The sequence below is a fragment of the Struthio camelus genome, chromosome 19, assembly GCF_040807025.1.
Source record: "Struthio camelus isolate bStrCam1 chromosome 19, bStrCam1.hap1, whole genome shotgun sequence".
In the NCBI taxonomy this organism is placed as follows: Eukaryota; Metazoa; Chordata; class Aves; order Struthioniformes; family Struthionidae; genus Struthio; species Struthio camelus.
The window spans coordinates 3,179,877-3,200,776 of NC_090960.1; the positions used below are offsets into that span (position 1 = coordinate 3,179,877).

General features: G+C 46.8%; 1 protein-coding gene across 3 annotated transcripts in view; it reads right to left on the minus strand.

Moving 5' to 3' along the window:
- MAP2K6 (mitogen-activated protein kinase kinase 6) overlaps positions 1-14,387 on the minus strand; it is a 61,233-nt gene extending 46,846 nt beyond the window's left edge. For 2 of the 3 annotated variants that reach the window (XM_068913465.1, XM_068913464.1), the window contains exon 1: positions 14,072-14,372. In XM_068913465.1, coding sequence (XP_068769566.1) covers positions 14,072-14,087 — 16 coding nt within the window. In that variant the 5' untranslated portion in view covers positions 14,088-14,372. Of the gene's footprint in view, positions 1-14,071 lie in introns of all 3 variants that reach the window. The other variant, XM_068913463.1, reaches the window with a different exon arrangement.
- Between the last annotated feature and the right edge of the window lie 6,513 nt (positions 14,388-20,900).

Here is a 20,900-nt window from a genome sequence, read left to right on the forward strand (position 1 = left end):
TTAAAAATCCTGTTACAACACTTTGGCTGAACCAATCTCTGGTACGTGTATCAACCCATGAGAACTTCAACGGCCTGGCGGAAAGGGCAGGACTCCTTACATACAGCTGGCATCTCTGTGCAAAAGGTGGCAATGTTTCCCAGGAGAGAAGGCGCTCTGGGTGCAGCAGAGCCGGACTCCAGCACATCGTGCAGGGGTCTCATCGGGTACCCAGCAGTTATGCACAGGCACCGGCCACCAGCAGGAGCCCTGCTGCATCATGCATCTCCAAGAGATCGCCAGCTTCCCCCTTGGTTTAGGCATCTCCTGGGCCGGTGGGAAATGGGAATCTGTGGTTCTCCGACAATTCACTCCAGCTGCGGAGATGCTCCGTGAGCGACACGCTCTACTATGTAACCCATGGGATAAGGAGGGAAGGAGACGGAGGGCAGACGGGACCTGCCATCAGGATGCGCAGGCTCTAGCTGCAGCTCCAGTGACCCCATCCGGGGCTGCGGGCAAGTTACCTAACCCTTGTTTGTGCACGTGTGTGCCTCTCTCCGTCCAGCGCTCTGTACCGGGCCCAAGCTGCCCTCATTATGCCACCAGAAAAATGACTTCAACCCTTCTGCTCCCTCCACGTCATCCCCAGTGCATCCAGGCCCAGGTCATCATCTGCTGTTGCCCAGCCGAGGCAGCGAGTGCCAAAGCCACCTCCGCTGCAAACTGGCCATCGGGGCAGCTACCCTAGGCGGGACCTTGGCCCTTGGCTGGCAAACAAAAAGGACATACTGCTTCTTCTGAGCAAGACGCGGTGCGACCCACAGCTCACGCAACGCCGCCTGGCCGAAGGACCCAAAGAACGGGGACAAACCACCCGCGTTCGAGTAAGGAGCACCGGACACGCGGCTGTGACGTTCAGCCCATGGTGCAACATTGCCCAGTGGAAATGTTCTGGAAAAGCTACGGCAGCGGCAGGAGATCCCGCGGAGGTGCAAGGCCTGTCTGCAAGCCCTCGTGACCTCTCCCACTGCCCCAGTTACCGCTAGAAATAACACTAATAAAAATCGAGCGATACGAGCAGCAGGGGGAGTCACTCTCTCAAATCACCAGTAAACCATAAATCAAGCCTGTGTTTTCCTTCTGCCGAGGTCCGCTGGCTTCGCTGCCTTCCCGTCCCAGGGACTGTTTTCTTTGCTGCTTATCTCAAATTAGGAAATCCACAGGAATCCCAGGCTGGAGAAGCTGTTTGTCAAGAGCCTCCTGGCCCTCGGGGGGGGGGGGGTTATGACGGACTTTTGGTTTAGTTGCTGCTTTGTTTTCAAAACCTTGGTTGTCTGCATCCAGTGGGAGTTTGCTGGAATTGGACCTGGAGAAAGGCCCTTGGAATTCACTCTGGGAACAACAGGGCTTTTGTGCCCCAGGACTGGGAGGCCGCGGCTGCTTTCCTCGCCACTACCTCCGTTTGTATTTCTTCTTTGTCAAAGAGCACCTGCCACGGGCTCCCAGATGCCAGTAGAGGTGGCCGCGACCCGCTGCATGGAGGACGCACGCCCTCACGGAGCTCATCATCTCCTGCTCCTCCAGGCAACGGAAGCAGACCTCTGCACGGCGGAAGGGGAAAGCGCTTTGCAAACTTTGATGGATCGAGCCATGCAAAGACACATGGATGCTGGATGACTTACTCAAAGCCTGCAAATAATAAATAAGTCAACAGACGAGCGCTAACGCACATTGCCTGAAGGCTGGGCCTCGCGACACCCGACTTTCATCTTCTGCCCTCCATCTGATGGATGGAGGCCATCTCCAGCCTCACTTGCAGCAGAGCCTCTCCTCTGGGCAGATTATAATCTCCACAAAGCAAGACCAATCTGGGCTTTCTGCTCCTTGCATAAAATAAAGCAATAAAGGGAGAGGAACACACTCAGCCCTACAACTATTAGCCGCTCAGCTCCTGCAAGCCCTCAGCCAAGCCCTGACCAAGTTTCTCGTGCCCTGCGCTGCCTCTCCGCACCTCGGCGCAGGGGCTGGCATGTGCTCTGCCCCCCACTGCAGCTAAAGCACCCGAAAAAGCCACCAAAAAGGACGGGCAGGCTCTGCTGGTGGCCAGCCTATTTCCGCACCGCTTTGGCCCCTTTGGTCGGGGGCTGAAGCTCTCACACTGAGCGGGGGAGGAAGGATGCTCCAGGTTCACCCGCAAGCTGTAAATTACTCTCATTACTCCACTTATTTGTTTCATTTCCTCCTATCCATGGAGATTTCATCTCAAAATACCGCAACGGGTGACCACGTGCAACTATGGGGCTCTGCCTGCCTACGTGAATATTTAGCAGACTGCAGCTTGCCTCTTTATACACAGCATAAAATCGGCTGTCCTTTCTGCCCCAGCCACGGAGGGAGCTTGGATTTGCCCTAATTTTGCAAGCCCCCAGCCCAGCTAAAAGGCATTTCTTCATTTTCCTAACTGGCTGCTCCTTGAAAAACTTGCCACAAAGTAACAAAACATCCAAGTCCTTTCAACCTTGCTCTGCAAAGCCTCGGAAAACAACTTTCTTAAACCTGGCTTTAGATAGGCCACAATCATCTCCTCCCTGCGAGACGGCCCATGCATATCTTTTTGCTCAAGGTTTCATTCAAGTTTCAATTTTGGTTTTCAGCTTTTGAATGTGTTCGGCGCAGTTGGGCTTTTTCCCTGACGGCTCGGTGCACGGCGGTTCTAAAGTGGCACCACCGTTTGAACGAGGACCCCGCCGCAGAGGTTCGTTTCCCCCCAAATAAAACAGATTGCCTTTGGTTATCTGCCAGGCTTTCCTGGAAGCCGGAAAGGCGACAAGTCTCCCCCGACGGAGGAGCGACCGCCGGCGCGCCGGGAGAGCCGACGGAGGTTTCCAAGCCGAGGGCCTCCTCCCGTGACCGCTGGCGCGCCAGGAGAACTGATGGAGATTTCCAAGCCGAGGGCCTCTCGGCACGGTCAGGTGTACTGCCAGCATCGGGAAACGCAAATTGCTTTGGAAAACGAAGGTGACGTTTCTAGGCGCTGGCTGGTCGGAGCTGTGCTGCAGGCTCCGAAGCCTGATTCAGGCGCGGGGCTCTGGCGAGGGAAGTTCTTACGCCTTGACGACGCTCACATTTAAGCACGTGCTTAACGCGAGGACGCGTGCCCGCTGAGGCTGTGCTTCAGCGCCAGCCTGAGCAGGAACATGCTCTTAAGGGCTCTCCTGGACTGTCAGCTTAAGTCTTTACAGCAAGCGTCTGTAGTCTGGCTACCCCGCCTAGATGTCTGCAGGTCTGAGGCCCATTTCTAAGCTATGTCCAACCAAAAGGGACTACCCCAACAAAAAGCGTATACGTTTATTGCCCTTCAGTTCCCAACCACTGCTCCCAAAGCAATAACACGCTTGTATCTTTCTACAGAGATCTCTGTCCCCGCTGAACAGGCATCCCTCCTTTTCCGAGGCATTTCTGTCTTGGTGTCATCGCCCGCTCAGTGAGATATAACAAAACCTAAATGGTATCACCTGGTAATCCGATCTACGGTTTTATTTCTGTTACCATGTACTCCAGGCAGCCACAGGAGTCTCATTTTACCAAGAACAGATTTAACTTCTTCAGCGTATTGTAAATGCTGGGCGCTTACACTGTGCTGTTATCAAACCATCGTCTAGTGCTGATGCACTGCATATAAAACCTCGGTTTTTAATTTTATGCTCATGAGTAAAGCCATCTTAGGAAAAAAATGAGCAATTTATGTTCCAAACACCATAGACAGACAATTGGCCATTTAATTTTGTTACTGTGAGAGTTGTATTTAGAGCATCGATAGTTTTTACTTCCACATGAAGATTTTCATGGAAATAGAGAAATGTGTCACAAGCCATTTCTTTAGCGAGTATCTTCGCCCTGTGCAGAAGTTTTCTCGTGAACAGAAGTGCTACGTTAAACTACACGGCTTAACCTGGCACTGTCCTCCTGCTCCTCATGGGAAAACATTATCTCTGGGTTCACAAGGTTTAAATAGTGCCAAAGCCACCTCTAGACTGAAATGCTGCTGTTCATTTCCCAAGCTACGCAATTCTGTTTGGCAGTTGGTAACTGTTTGTTTCAAGTAAAAGTGTTAAATTTAAGATAATTTTAGGACCCCTTCTGTGGTGCAAATAACACTCAGAAGCATTTAAAATCAAGACCTAATTCTGGTCCCAGCGTTATGCTGCTCATGCTCTGTCTTTCACTCGCAGCTCGGGCCAAACAGGTATGTCGATTAGGAACCTGGTTGGCAGTCTCGCTTTGAGGTTCTCTCACATTAGCACAACACCGTAACACCCGCAGCATGAAGACGGAAGAATATCTGTTTCCTTGCTTCAAATTTTGTCATAGGGAATTTTTTTTAAAGTTAACCCCAGTATCGTGATTAAGTTTTCATGACAGTCAAGACTTTGCACAATCTGCCTTTGTGCCACCCCATTAAACAGCCCTCTCTCGCCCTTTTTTTAGTTATGAGCTTATTTGCTTATTTTTGTAGCAAAATTATTAGAGCTGGTATTTGATAAGTCTGGACAGCGTAGATGGCAGGAGCTAACTCACGCTCCCTCTGCTGGCAACGCGGCCAAGCAAAGACCCGGGGAGGTCCTACATCAGCAACGCCCAGCACCTCGCTCAGCACGAGCGGCAAGGGCAGCACCCGGGGCTGGACGCCCAGGCCAAGCTACGTACATGTGCTTGCATCACATTAAAAAAAATCAAGCGAACAGCGTGGGAAGTGAGGCTTTTCCCCAGTTCTCACCATGCAGTTTTATTTCAATTTGGGGGACACGCTGAAGAAGCACATCGCAGCGTAGCAGCATGATGGAAGACAGCAAGGCTTCTCCCCTCTCGTCCTGATAAAGGGCCCCTGACACAACAGAGCAGGTTTTTTCTATCCGCGTACATCCGCGTGGATCACACCCCGTTGGAAGGTTACATCCCTCCACCCAGCCTTCTAAATCAGGAGCTGTAAATACAAAACTCCCTTCATAAGCCTTTCTATCAAAGCCTCTATAGAAGTCCCTGCACAAGATTCAAGACTGTAGTTTCAGCTATAAACATATATGCCCTCGAAAATGATATTTTTTTCTAGGTTGCAGGACTAGATAAGCAGAAATGGGGGAAAAAAGGAAAGCAAGAGAAAGCAGGGTAGTATAAATCATCTACACAGACCCATAATGTCCATTCTACTTAGCAACCAGGACAAAATATATCCCCAGCCTTGTAAATTCTTATGTGTGTGCTCAACTCCAGGCACATTCAGTCCCACTGACTCCACAGAAAAACTTGCATGCTCCAAGCTCAGCACACACATAAGTACTTTCAAGATCAGAATATGGGGGGGAAAAAGTCACGTTCAGCTTTTAAGGGGAAAGAAAACCAAATTTTCAGGTCCCACTCCCTCCAAATGAGGGACTTAGGGGCTGCAGCTGCTCTGAATCTGCTCTGATTCCATCGTCCAGATTGCTCCTTGCATTTCAGCTGCAGCAGTGCCTTTATAAAGCACGGTCCTCAGTAAGAAGATCCTCCTCTGCAGGAGGTGCTGGCCTGGGGAGATGTTCTTGCAGGATGGGCCCCAAGTCAATGTCTGACAAGGTAAAGTAAGTGTGTTTTAATGCTGCAAATGCTGGTGTTGTTTTGAGGTGTGCGCAGGAAGAGTGAGAGGAGGACTGCTCTCCTATTGCAGGAAGCTGTTCCAGCCTCTTATCAGACATAAAGCTTCTGGTTTCTTGTGGGGGAAGTACCAAATGTTTTTGAGGGAAAAAAAATCACATGCTCAGCTATAAAGGAAGCTGCTTAATGACATGAATGAAACTGTAGTCATGCCACATGGAAAAAAGCTTGCTATTTTGCCTTGCTCAGATGGGTACAAGCAAGGACAGATCCCTGAGCTCTGGGTGGCATGCCTCCCCTGTGAGGACCTGGAGAGATGCAAGCCTGAAGGTCCTGCTCTGCCAAAAGGTGCCTGCTGTGAATTCAGTCTTGCTTATCTTCAGAGAGCAATTTACTACTAATAATCTCTGGCTGCTGTGTCTGTGTCACTCCCCCTAGCTGCCAGGGACTATTTTGGGCTCTCCCTTCAGTTTGGATGCTGCTCTATCAGTGGGCTGTTCTGCGATGTCCTTTTATGCAGTGCACCAGTCTGGTCTTTTAGTTAATTTGTACAACTGATTCTCTGGCAGTAATTCAAGTCCTCAGTAGACATGTTCCAAGTTTTATTAATAAGTGCATTACTGGTGTCCTTGGGAAAGGTAAGGAAGTCAGTCTGTTAATTGCCTTTATTTTTTGCAGAGGGTGCCTCTAGGGGGACAACCCTATACCACATAGAATAGGTTACCTAAGTACCTGTATGCACAATGGCTATTGTGGCTTCTTGTGGAGGTGTCTGACTAAATGTTGGTTTTAGGTGTGTTAATTACCTGATCTGACTCTCTGCTTTATTTGATCCTAGCTCTCATCTCCAGGTTGGTGTCTCCTGGTAGCAGTTAACAGGGGATTATGGTTTCTATCTCTTATAGCTTAAAATAGCTGAAAATGCTTTGGAACAGGTTGAAAAAACAGTATCTACTGTATTGCCTTTCTTTTCCCTTAATAGGCTACTCTGTCAACCCTATGCTGCTTAAATAAGAGAAAAATCTGTGGGCATGCAGTGAAAGTCAATCTTGTGGTTTTTAAAAACATTTAATTAGTAAAATACTGAGGTCTACTTGGGAATGAGCTTTGACATCGGCATCCTTCTCTTAAATGAAGCAAACCTGCAAGAAGGTATTGAGGGTTAAGGTCACATCTTCCCCCCCACCAAAGCTTCAGTGGGGTTCAAGCTTGTGATGAAAACTATTGTGGTTTTTTCATCCTGTTGTTGGCTTCAAAATCTGCCTGGGGTTTGGAGATCAAGCTTAGGTATCTGCCTGCACATCACTAACACCACCAGGAGTCCTGGCTGGCTGGATCCTGGCCTGGGAGCCCCACTGCCCCTTTGGGGACCCAGCCAGGACTGCCCAGGGCACTGTTGTGGCTTGTGCTCCTGGAGGGGTGTTTTGGGACAGTGCTCCAACAATTCTGCCCAAAAGGTAGCTGTGCTTAGCTTTTGGCATTTTAATGATAGCACATAGTCACTGCCTTCTCCTGTTGATGCATCTAACCAAAAGAAGGGGGACAGCTGTTCTTGGATCCTACAGGTGTTTCAGCTTCTTGAATAAAATGACAGTAAATGTCAAACATCTGTGTGCTTTTAAACCTAGGGCAGCAGCATGCATAAATGCTGCAATAACAGTCTGATGCTTCATTTTTCTAAAAGGCTGTATCAGCTGTTTAAAAGAGAAAATCCAGACCTTATAAAGCCAAACTTGGCTTTATTTCTCAGTATTTTGTGGCACTGGACACCCTAATTGCAGGCAATTAAAGTAGCACTAGGAAGAGTGAGCTGTGTTGAAATTAAGGCTGGAGACTGCCTCAAATTGCTCCAGTGGACAACATGGGGAAAGTGCCCCAGGATGAAGGAGTCTGTGTGGAGGGCGGTGCTAGATGCTGTACAGACCGCTGTGCAGCTTGTGCCGAAAAGACCACCTCATCTGTGTGCCCTTTTTGGAGGGTTTTATCACCTCTGTGTGGATACTGGTGTGGGCATGCAGGTCCAGCAGGCTGTTACTGGGGTTCCTTAGCATGTTGCTTGTTAAGAAATGAGCTGTAGCATGTTGAGAGTTGATGAGAAAGGATATAATGGAGCAAGTCTAAGAAAAAGGGGTTAGTAATCAATTCTGGGCTACCCTTTAAAACAAATGCTCTCCATTTTTCTTCAGTTACTTTTGTTGTTCTGAGGTTTGTTTTACCCAGATGGGGATTCTATTACTTTAGAATTGTTATAGAAAGTAACTTAAAATCTCATTATCTGACCTTAAACTACTGGAGAAGCAACAAACATGAGGAATAACAACACAGAATGAAGCTGTATTTTCATAATGTCACTTGTTGCTGGAGTGTCAAACCAATGAATAACTGAGCTATGGCCTGCTGAAAGTACATGAATGAGCAATTTCATGATCAGATCCCACTTAAATTATGAAAATAAGTACAAAAACATGTTGCTTGGGACTTTCACAGAACAGGCACATGATGCTCTGAGGCCATTTGGTGCTGATAAGCATTGTTTCATGGAGTGCAATTACATCTTTTTGTTTAGGAAAAGATTCTCTTTCAAAAGCAGCTATGAAGCCTTGTGCTTACTCAGCCTTTGCAAAAGGCCTCTTACAGCAGCCAGTGAAGTGTTGACTCCTGCACTTATTTTCTGTTGCTGCTTTATCTTTGGCATCTCATCTGCAACTTTTACTGTTTTATTCTCATCTGAGTGCAGGAAGAATGGATGCTTCTTGGACTTCAGCTGCTTCTAATGATTTTTTGATCTGCTTGGAGTAGGCTGGGAGGAAAAAAATCTAGCTGTGATTACAAAATTGTAAGCTAAGTAGGCTAACCAAACAGCAAGAAACTAGATCAGCTCAGGTCAGTCAAGTTTTCCTGCTCTGACAGGAAAAATGGCATCTTTCTCTGAAATCTTCCTTATAAATATAGAACTGTCTCTGAGCTGTAAAGGCCTCTGGCTGTTTGTATGCTTCCTGGGCTTTGTTGCATGCAGAACTGCTCTTTTTCAGCAGCCTGTTAAGTGATGCCCGCAGTTGACCCTGGGGAAGGAAGCCCAAGCAGCTCCTACCCAAACTGCCCATCTGATGCTCTCTTCCCCATGTTCATACTAACTTGGGTCCTTACTTAATACTAGGTGCAACTCCGGAGTGATTTTTTTTTCAGCCAGAGCTTGGCTGGCACCACAAGTTGGAGATATGCAAGTGGCTTCCTGGAGCTCTGCTGAAGGATGTTGAACATCTGTTTGCAACACCTCCAAAGTAAAGCTGACTCAGAAGGACTTTAGCACCCTAGAGACTTTAATGATGGGATGAATTCTGAAATGTCAACTCAGTGTTCGGAGTTTCTAGTGTAAAAGGAGAAGGATAGCTTTAATTTTGACTTTGAGGCAAAAAACTACAAGCAAGAGTCCTGCCTTTCCTCTTCCAAACAGCTCTTTACTGAGCCAGAACTACCATGTGGAAGAGATGCTTTTCTATTTGCACTTTTCAACATAGAAAATGTGGATTTGGAAGACAAAAGCAAAAAACTTTTTTGCATAGAGTAAATATGGCCAGTCTACTGAATGGCCTTCACCAGTGCTCTCACCGCAGAACATAATATCTAATGTGGCACAAGTCCAGGGTCCTAGATCAGCTAGAGCAGTGTTAGCACTAAAGCAGATAATGCTAATCTCTTAAACTATTCCCAGACAGGCCCTAAGGAAGGGAGCTAAGTAACTCTACAGGTAATGAAACTTTTTAATTATAGCTCTGGCCATGTCTAAAATTTGAGGAACAGTCCTGCAACTTATCCAGCCACCCAAGACTGATTCAACCTATTACATAATGATGCTGCTTCAGCAAGCCTAGTAGCTGTATGGATATACTGCCAAACTCTTCCAATGTATTGACTGTCCCCAAAAGGAGTGACAGCAGTGACATCTGCATGCTCTACTTCTAGCCCACTGCCTTTACTTTAGGTGGTCAGAATTATTTTTTTCTTATCTGCTGCCATCAAAGTGCTACCATTGCCTGGACCAGTTGCCTGCACTACCATCACAGTGTGCTGTGTGCATGGTAACGTTTTTAGGAACCAGGAGTAGAGATGTTGAGCTTCTCCTTGGGTTTTGAAGCTGAAGCAAACAGCTGCTGTGGGATGGGAGGGTTCAGGGCAGACAATGCAAGTCTGCAGGGTGCAGGCATGTAACCTGGGGAAGAGGGTTAGGAAATAGCTGTGAATGGAATAACAATACTGTGGTCCTGAAAGCACTTTTGCAGAGGAGACCTGCAAGGGAGTTCCTGCTCCTGTGCTATGAAAGATCCAATGTTCTTCATTTTCCTTCTAGTGCTATCATGTAATTCTTGAACACCTTAAAGGAGAGGACCTTGTGTTAGATGAGATGGTTTTAAATGTCCCGTGGCTCTTTTCAGCAAGAGAAACTGACACTGAATGCACATACTGGAGAAAACTAGTTTTAGTCATCCTGGTTATTTTTTGTAGCCACAGTACATGTAGAATTGGCAAATGACCCATGTGACTTTCAAAGTAATTGTATTCCATTAATGCCAATGCTCTCGGAAGAATCAAATGTCTCATCTTTAAATTGTTCCTGTGGTTTTAATTGAATATCACTCACTTCACCTTAGCCTGTGTATGGCATGGGGGGAAACTTGCCCCAGAGGAAGTTCAGGTTTTTGGTGGCTAAAAGTAACAAATGAGCAGCACTAGTGTGGTGGGAGATCTCCACTTATTTGAGTGGAGAGGAGTCTACTCTTTTTCCTCTGCAACTTGCTGCTTTTATTGCTACAATTACTTCTACAGTTCAAGTTTTACATGCTTGTAAATGTGTCCTTGGGGCTGCTGAGCAGTCTGCTCAGCACTGGGGAGCTGCTGTCCCCATGAGCACCTGTGCAGTAGGTGCCAGGCAGCTGCAGGGACAGGGCACCCTGCAAATGTGCTCTGGCTTCTTGCAACCTGAAGTACTACCCCCTGCAGCCACCCAGGCTGCTGCTCATTGCAGGACCTCAAGACCCTCCTCTGGATCAAAGCATGCATAGACATGCTCCATCGCAACTGCAGCCCATGGTATGGGCAGCAAGGTAGAAGAGAATTTAAGTTCTCTTTTTAAAAAAAAAAATCAAATTTGAATTGCAATTGGTGGTTCCTGCTAGCCCAGGCCTTGCTAGACTGGCACCTTGCTGACTGTGGCATGTCTTTGTGCACCCTGCTTTTGCAGACCCTCTCCCTGCCAAGGGATACTGTAAGGGGAGGGTGTTAATGGCAAGAAGCTCAGAGGTGCTGCTGACTAGGCAAACTGCACATTGCACAACCAAAGGGGATCTTCACAATGCTGAAGGTTAATTTTATACTAGTGAAAACCTGCCATCTACTCTGGATGCTTTTTTTAAGTTACCCTTTAGGTTTTACATCTGTTCCATTGATGCTTCTAGCTGGGGAAAAGAGTACTTTAAAAGGTAGTATTTTGAATAGGTGCAGTGCCTTTGATCAAAGTCCATAGGGTACATGTTCAGCCAACATCACGTGGGACATGTTTCTCATAATTTCAGTATCCCTTTTGAGCCTAGAGAGCAAAAAAAATCATATTTGAAACAACCAGGTGCAAGAGTTAGGAATGAGATCAATGAATAGCAATACTTAGTAGTTAAATGTACCTCACTTCAATGAACTGTTTATGAATTAGTGCTCTAATGGGAACTTATCCCCTTCCTTTTTGCAATTTCAATTGAGAAATTTGCATATTTGCAGTTTTTTCTGATGCAGGCTTAAGTGAATAATTCATCCATTACAATGAATTCGGAAGACTTTTGAATGTATCTGCTGTCACAAGAGTTCAGATTTATAGCTTCAAACTGTGTTTAGCTTGTAATTAATATGGACCTCTGCATTTTTCCTCTTCCAGAAAAATAGCCTATTAGTCATGACAGCCAAATGTTCCATATTTGGGCAACAATTCAATTTCTTCTGAACTACTATCAAAACCAATTCACACTTGTCTGGAGTGAACTTAACTCCAGAGGTAAGGAATGGAGTGCGTGCATGATCTGTGCTTGGGGGAGTTGTATCTTCCATACGCTGCTCTGTCCACCTAAACACCATTTTGCAACTTAAAGGGGAATGAAAGTAGAAATGAGAAAGCCCTGGAATATAGGGGTTTGTGCTGGCAGTAGTCTTTCTGCCTTGGTCTGTATTGTGTTCACCACAGTCTTAGGAAGTCTCTCTGCAGAGCACTGATAATGCAGCTGGGTATTGCGAGAGATGCTGTGAGCATCTGCTATTTTCTGCTATGGAAAGAACAAGAGTGAAACTGTTGCATCACAACCTCAGGTAAAGTTTTCTAAGGCTGTGTTGGCAATAGCTCCTTCAAACAGTGTCTGAGGAGTGATCTTGTGCCCTTAGCTAGGATGACTTCATTGCATGGAGTATGTCTTACTAAAGAATGACCCATCTACTGTACCCCTAACAAGGAGCATTAGAAAGGTCTCTGCCAACTTCTCATAACAACTTTGGCAACAACTCAAAATAGGGAGAATAGGCTGCACAGCTTGGCAGCTAAATTTCTAGTGTTTTTTACCTGAAGAGTGACCTCCCATGCAGTACAAGCAAGCTGATTCTGAAGAGGCAGATTATACCCTGCTTAACTCATCCTGAAGAATGATGCTTTTAGTGCAGACCTGAGAGCTGCAACCCCTTCCCAAGAAAAACCTCAGCCTCAACAGCTGAACTTGAGAAAGTTATCTATGCAAGGAATTCAAGCTTCAGGCACTCAAATTGCAGAGCTTGAGATGGATGGAAAAAGGATTCAAGAATGATGCCATTCATGGAGATTTTGTGGGTTGGCTACTTGCATTTTCTCATTTTCCTGGTACTGAAAATGAGATGAGACCAGTGCTGGGAACTGCAGGGTGTATGCTAAACCAGGCATGCAGGGCTGCTCCCCTTCCCTGGTGACCCCAGTGCAGATCTCCTTTTTTTTCCCAGCTCCACTTGACCAGTGTCTCCCACCTCCAAGACTTTTGGGGGCTCCTTAAGAAGCACCTCCTTCCTCAGCACAGCCCTGTCCTGCCAGGGCATGCAGGGACCCTCCTGGGTGCACGAGAGCCCCAAGCAAGTGTCCTGCAAATGTGCTGTGGGTATCATTTTTGTTCAGTTTTGCATTATCAAACTTCCTTGGCTCTTTTTCTTGGAAACTTTTACAATTCTCTACTTGGCTGGAAAAGAGGACTGCAGCAAACCCAAATTAGGAATAAATTATACAATAACTTTACTTTTTTTTGCAAAGGGAAACTGTGTGGCAAGAGCTCTCCAAAACACCTCCTTTCCCATGTCCCCCCCCAGCAAGACATAGTGGAAGGCCACTGACTTCATACAGGTCTTAAGTCCTGGCATGGAGAATGCTCTCCCACCTGGGCCATGTAATGTCTTTCAACCCCCTGTTCCCCAATATGATGGCTGCAAAATGCAAGAAAAAGCAGCTGCAATATGAAATCAAAATGTTTAGAAAGCTCAAAAAGCTGCATCTGTGTGGCCAGGCACTGAGATGTGTGAATCTGTTTTCACAATGAATGGCTAGAGCAACTCCTTAGACATCACAGCCTGGTCTTGCAGGGGCTATTGCATTCCCACAGCATTTTTGTAACATTAAATCCTCCAGCGCCCCCCCCCCCATGTTGCAGGACACAGGGCAAAGCAATTTCTGAATAATCATAAACTTAAAAAGCAAGATCACGCTTTCCCCACGGTGCTGGTAAAAATCACTGTTGTCCCCTACCCAAATATCCCCCTCCCGCTCCATCCGGAGCGCTGAGCCCCTGCTCCTAAATGCTAAATAAAGCAGTCCTCTGCATGCTCTTAGCGATTTGGTGTTACAAACCACACTGCTGCCTCTGACCAAAAGTTACCAAATATTAAGGGGGGAGAAATCGGTGGAAAATGATCTCAGTCCTGGCATAAGAACAATACTTTCCCATGGAAACATAGGTATATATTTAATTCCTGGTAACTCCACTCAAGTTTCACCTTTCATCTCCTCCATAGACTTCTTTAAAAGTTTCATTTAATTTTGCACTTGAAATTATCTGCAATTCGCGTGCATTCTGCCTATTTTGCATGCATATATACAGTAGCGAATGCATCTGCTCTTCAACACCCTTTATCTGTCCTGACTGTGCAAAAGGCAAAAAGGGCTCAGTAATCCCCGCAGAAGAATTCAAATAACGTCAATGCACAGCTGAACTGCAAGCCCTGCCTTACAGGAACTGTGTGTGTGAGTGTGTGTGTCTGCAAAAAGGCACATACTAAACAGGAAATGCAACTGAGAGCCATTGAAAGCCTCAAACTTCAAAATGCAATTGCATCCCGAAAAATGCATGCATGCACTTAAAAATGCATGCACGACTTTTTGCATATTTGCAACGAACAGAAGTAGGAGCCTTACCTCTCGACTGAGACATTTTCCCCTTTGCTTTGATGGGGGAGGGGAGCACAAAAGACTTTGCCTTGCCTCTCTTCTGGAGCTAGTTTTGCAACAAAGATGCAAACTGCAAGCGCTCAATCTTCATGCAACTGGAGTTTTCCTGACTTGCTGCAGCAGGTCTCCTTGCAGCGGGGGGCCGTGCAATTGCACACTTTGCAGGGCAGCTTGCAAAGTGGGGGGTTTTCCTCCCCCCCTGCTTGCAATGGTAGGGAAGGCTCTGCTGCACCTACATGATGGGCCAGGGCTGGCAGCTAAAAGCTCCAAACTTGGATCGGGGAGCTCAGTGCGCAGGCGCGCTCCCGACGGGCGCCGCGCGGCCTCCTGGGACTTGTAGTCCGCGCGCCCCGCCGCTTCCTGCAGGGGCCGCTGCGCGGGCGCGGAGCCTGCGCCCGGCCGCGGCGGCACCGCCCCCCGCGCGGGGGGCGCGGAAGTAGCGCCGCGGCTGCTGTTTAGCTGGTTGTTTTTTGTTTTTTTTTTTTCAAATTCCGGGCAGTGCGCGGAGCCTGAGCTCTCCGGTGCCCGCTGCTCCGCGGGGCGGTTCGCCTTTTCCCCTCCCCTAAATTAATAAATAAAGAGCGCGGCCCCGTTTGCCGGCGCGGTGAGGAGGGGGCGGCCGGGGGGGTCGTTTTGGTACAGGGGGGCGGGGGGAAGGCGGCGTTCGCGTGACAGAAACGCCCCACGGGCCTGGGGGCTTGACACTCAGGACGAGAGTACCCCGAAGCAGGCGGTGTTGGGGCTGTCGGCCTCCTGCGGCCCCGCGGGCGGGAAGGGCGAGTTGCCGTCGCCCGCTCGCCCGCCGTCTCTGCTGACTGGAGACGGGCGACTTCAGCGCCTCTGGGCCCAGCGGGGACAGACGCGGCGGCGCGAGCGCCGGCGGCCGGGTGTTGGGCACGAGGAGCGCGCCTCCGCCTCGCTGGGCCGGAAGCATCGCTGGGGCCGCGACGGCCGAGCCCGCCTTCGCGCCTTGGCGGCCGCGGGGCCGAGCTGCCGAAGGCCGGGGTTGGGGGGGGGGGCCGTCTTCGGCCGGCGCCAGCTGCGTTTCTCCTCCCCGGCGGACGCCGTCGGGCAGCTGAGCTGGGCCGGGTCCGCGCGTCCCGCGGGGGACCCTGGCGCGGACGGGCGCGATGGCCGCGCCGGCCCGCTCCGCGGACGGGGCAGCCTGCCACGGCGGGCAGGTCCGTGCTGCCGTCCCTCTTGGCGCGGGCTAGCTGAGAGGCGCGACGATGAAAACGAGCGAGGCCGCGGCGGGAAAGCGCAACGGAAAGCGAATGCAGGCGGGCTCCGTTTTGCCTCTGTTGGTTTTAGATTGTAAAGCACCCTCGGAAAGGAACCTCTTAGCTTTGTGTTTATACAATGCCAAGTGCATTATACAATTGTGCCTAGCACAATGGCGTTCTGACTTATGACTGCAACTCTTAGACACGTTATATAATATTAACCATTTCCTTTTTCCCCCCCCCCCCCCATCCTTGCAGGCAGAGCAGATGTTGCGAGTTTATCCCAAGCCTGAAATGCATTGAGTCTGAGGTGGTGACTGTGCTGTCGGAGCCACGACGGGCAGCTTGGCCCCGGTGGGCTTACGGTGCTTTTCCGAGTGAAGACCATCGCAGCCAGCAAGCAGAAGGTACTTCCAATGCGACAGGTAGCAGCGTCACCCGGAGGGGTGGACAGCGATCAGGACGTCGGTTGTACGCTGGAGTGTGTTAGACGGACAGCAGCACACGCGCCCCCTTCTATACTTAAGAACCCTACTTTAAAAAAGCCCCTAAGGAAAAGAAAAGATAGGCCTTCCTACAGCAACGCTTTAAATATATGTTTTGTTACGGGAACGCTGGAGGGGGGAAAAATAAAGCAAAAAGGCAGGGAGAAGAGGTGCGAAGAAACAAGCGCGTAAAAAATAGGTGCAGCTAAATTAGTGGCAAAGATGTCTGTTTACACCCCAGCAAAATATTGATGCCAAGGGTATAAAATCGTGTAAAAAGGTTCCATTGAAAACACGTCTGTAATTATAAGCAGTGCTACCAATGCTTTTTCCATGGGCTAGAAAATGTGCATTGTAGCAGATTTTTATACCGCAACGTCACGCTGTTTTGTTTCCCAGCATGCCCCTCGTGACTGAGCTCACATTAGGCTGTAGTTGTCAGGATTTTGCCATTTTTAGCTGCAAGGGCCAAAATCTAAAGGAGACTGTAACCCTCAATTAGTGATATGTTTGTATAACTTTTCTAATGTTGAGAGTGATTGTTTGGGGTGAGAGAAATATGCTGCTGTATGTGATCTTTCATGCCAAACTTCCAACTAGAGCAGATCTTTATAGCCAAGCAATAAATCCCCGAAATGAAAGGTTTACGATGGAAATGCTGACAAACCCTTAACTAACACATTACAAATGGCAGTGTTACAATTCAGTAGCTATAAGCTAAATTAGCAGCAGCATGGGTAGCCTTTGAGTATTGCCATAGTAAGCCAACTGCATCCTGTAGACCTTGCCTGTATGAGGATGTGTACTGAAGCTACTGTTCTTAATTTGGCTTGTAATAATTGTAATGAGTTGTTGTCAGGCTAAATGCACGTAGGGGCAAAATGAGTGCTATTCCTCTGATATTTGTGAAGAATTTTTTGGATGGCCGTTCGAAGAACATCCATCAAGCAAGAACAAGAACCCAGTTGTTTTAATACATTTTTTCCTATAGAGGGTGGAGTCCTTTTTCTTTGCAGTTTTACAAAGCATTCTGCTTGCCCCCTCGCTGGCTGGCACACAAAGTCCTGCATTCTAGGGCGTCTCCGTTGCACGCATGGACTGGGACAGCACAGCAAAACACAGAAACGTGGTGAATTGCTGAAATCCACCAAAGAAAATGTGCATTTTAATTGTTTTTTACATCATGTCTATTCCCCCTACCCCATAGGCATGCAGGGCATCTTCAATGTTATTGCAGAATTGCCTACAATCCTTCACTGAAATTATGACACTCTTGTACGGTAACCCTGCCAATGCTGAGTAAAATTTTCGCCAGGCTTAGTTTAGTTTGAGCCTGGAACCTGCAAAGACTTGTCCGTATGTCATGTGCTGTGCAGCAATTCATATGCATATGATTCGACTCTGTATAAAGTTCAGCTTGTGGACAAGTCTTGGCAGGATAAGGTGGGACGGAGACGATATGGATGGTGAGGTTTGGGCTGTACAGCAACACAGTTGCTACCGTGAAGCATATGATCTGCACTAGGCAATTATAGAGAGCTGCAGCCTTCCCTGATGCCTGCAGTAAATCCATCTCTGACCAAAACACAAATGATGATGTCAATGTGTGACCTGGTGTAACTAGAACTAGTCTCAATAGACAAACTCCTGTGGACTTCCATAGAAATTGCATCAAGCCCACAGCGCTGTGAATAGGTTAATATGTCAACTTTGAATTAAGTGGTACCAAAGGACTTTTATTATCTCTATTGTTAAACAAAGCAGCACTGACAGCAAGATTGCTCTGGTGAACATAGTGCCCAGCCTTTATGCTAGCTCTGTCTGAAGGCCTCTGCTTTTAGCTTCCCAGTGACAGTTTTTTTTCACTTGTAAATTCTGTAGGTAATGTGACCAAGTTTCTTTTTCCCTAACTAGGATTCAGCCTGTTCCTATTCAGTAACCGGTTCAAGTCTCTGGCTTTGAAACCATCTCCTCTAGTCAAAAGCATTTCTGAGCTGTGGAAAAGGCCGTTTGTCTTTTGAGCACTGTTAAAGTAATTTTTAAACACAGCTTAAGTTGCTGGTTTTGTTTACAATAAAACACTTTGATTAACTGTGTAGCGGTTTCATCAGAGCAGACGTTGAAGCAGAACAGAAAAATCCTTTCTTGCACAGTTACATATCTAAAAACTGAAAGGAGATGGACAGAAAACTAGCTAGGTTCATTATACAAGCCTATATATGCATATAATTAAAATCAGTAGGAACATCGCTTTAATCACTTTGTTGTGTCAATAAGTAGCGTCATGTCTGTATACATACCTATGGAATGACTTTTTATAAAGGGACTCACCAGTTTGTCTACTTGAAGCATACGTCAGAGTGTAGGATGTGTTAATTCCATATCGTAGTGATAAACCATCAGAGGGCATCTGCCACTACTATTTGCTTGGTTCATGGTCCATGAATGGACACCTGTATTGCATACCTCAAGCATCTGTAATGCTTATAGTGGAGTCGGTATTGACTGTGATCACTGTTTGCTACCTGGGAGGTTCACACGCTACAAGCAATGCTTACTGTAACCCACAAAAGTTTTGAGCAACCAATTAAGTAGAGTATATACGGCAAGGCGCCTGATGAAAACCTTGCCGCTCTAAGGACTGAAAAGAAAGTTAGTTTTATCATTAATCTGTAAGGCTGACTGAAGAATCTAATTTCTAAATCTGTGTCTGTCAGTAGTTTTTTTTCTGTAGTGTTCACTGTCTGTATATGATCATTCCAATTGTATAGGTGCCTATGATTTGTTTATTCCTGCTTTCAGGTTGCTTCTTCATTACTATGCTAAGAATGAATGTGCTGCACAGAAATTTGATAAACATGCTGTGGCTTCAGGACACTACTGAAAAATCTAATCACATTTGTAAACAGATTTACAATGAAATATGCTTTTGTTTTAAAAATGAAGACTTCATTTTCAGAGTTCACTTTGATCAGGGCACTTGGAAGGCATGCTATGTCATATGACGCTTTTGTCCAGTAAAAATACAATTAGAAGCTTCAGTTTCAATGTGGGCTAGAATGATTGCTTGTGAATAATCTGCAGGCCAAAAATTAATTCCAGCAATCTGTTCACAAACAATGGCAAGCTTAAAGAGAAGTGCTGTTTCCTTGAAATTTTCCCACTTTACGTTTACATGACTATTGTCAAGTTTATTTCTCTCTCTGTATTTCTGTTTCTTACTTTTCAGTGGGAAGGAATATGTTTTTCCCTAGCTCCTATCCCATCCTTAAGAATTCTTTCAATGACGTTTAGGAAACACAGATACTGATCTACCACATGCTGTTCACATGTATGTTTTGTAACTGTTATGGCATATACAGTGTGAAACAGAAAGAAGTAAAATTGGTGTCTGAAACACCTCTGAGTTCTTGTGCGTTAAGACCAGCTATCTGTTCTCAGAATAACAGCTTTTACAGAATGTCACACAGTGTGAAAATGCCATAACTGTTGCCACTGTAAAGTGGACCTTTAAAGCTGTTGTGTATTTTGGATGACAACTATGTGCAGGGAAGGACAGAAGTCACAGTGCTTGGGAAGTGGGATCTTCCAAAAACAATACACGTTGCCAATAAAGAAATCAAGCAGAGCAAAGGCGCTTGGTTAGTGAGCGTCCACAGAGCAGGGAGATGGGATGAGCTCCAACACTACCTCTAAAGAATCACCCAGTGGCTATTTCTGTTTCCTTTATTTCCGGTTTGCATTTTTATTGGATTATGCTGCTTCCAGCCATCATCTCCTTCCATGGGAATGGAAACGGTGGAAAAGGAAGGATATTGTGGGGCAAGTATAAAGAGGGTTTGGCTTAGTCTGTTCTTGTGAGAGTGTAATGATGGCTTTTAGAGCACCGGGCAAGAGGACGACATTAAGTGTGATCCTGTCCCCTAGACAGTACCCCTTGATATATCCCATTATTTTTTAATTGGCAGAGTAGCGAGCCACAATAGAGAAGCAGAGGTAACTGGATGTGGAAGGGGAACGCATACCCAAGCCAACTCCATGCTTTCTGGATTCTTCTCTGTTTAAGTGGACAGCTCTGCTATAGCTTTGAAGAAAATACTGAGAACAAAGTTGATAAGAGGGAATGCAGCGGTGCTGGCCTGAGTCCGTAGGAGGTGTGCAGCAGTAGCTCTGAGAGGTAAGCTGCACCTCTGCTTTGCTGCTGATATATCACAGCAGTTTCCCTAATGCTTCTGGGGTACGGAGCTCTGATGCAGCCATGCCAGAAAAAAACGAAGAATAGTAAGAGTAAGCACAATAAAGGGTATGCTTGCTATGGGGCAGGCAGACAAGGAAGTGCTCTTCGCTATAGAAGATAAAGACACTGTAGGAGATTCTCCAAGACAAGAGGGACCAGCTGGAGGAAAGGATGCCCCCAAGGGAACATCTTGGGACGGAGCTTGAAGAAAAGCCAAAGCAAATAGTGGGTGCAGATGCTAAAGAGAATAACGGGCTTGCTTTACAAGAGAGGAGGAGATAAACAATGAGCCATCCTAAGCACTACTAGCTTATGTGAGGAAAGACCATCTGCTCTTTCCCAGCCTGAATGGTGCAAAATGATATCCTGCATTCTTTTGTTCTCCAGTTTAAAGGGAATTGTAGGCTGTGAACATTTTGAAAGCCAAAAAGAGTTCCTGAGAGTTCAGCTACGTCTTACCTTTTGTTTGCACTTCCTCTGTCTCTTTCTTCTCAAGCATTTTCTCTTAGAGCCCTTAGTACATAATGCATGTTTCCACTTAATATCTTGAATAGTTGGATCAAAAGGACAGGAGAATATTGTAGTTAGCAGAAGTTAAACTACATTATGCCAGTGCACGTGGGATAGGGCAGTCAGTGAAAGTGGCTTTGTGGCTTTAACCAGATAGCTGAGGAATTCATATAGGACAAAATGAACCATGAAGTACATACAGCTCACAAAAGTGACAGAAGCCTAACAAGCAAAGCCTACTTGCAACTTAACCTAGGTAATAATGAAGTCTTAGAGCTGTAAACAGTGGTAAATAAGAAAAATGGGTTGAGCACGCTGTTCCAGGACAGGTGAGGGTGAAA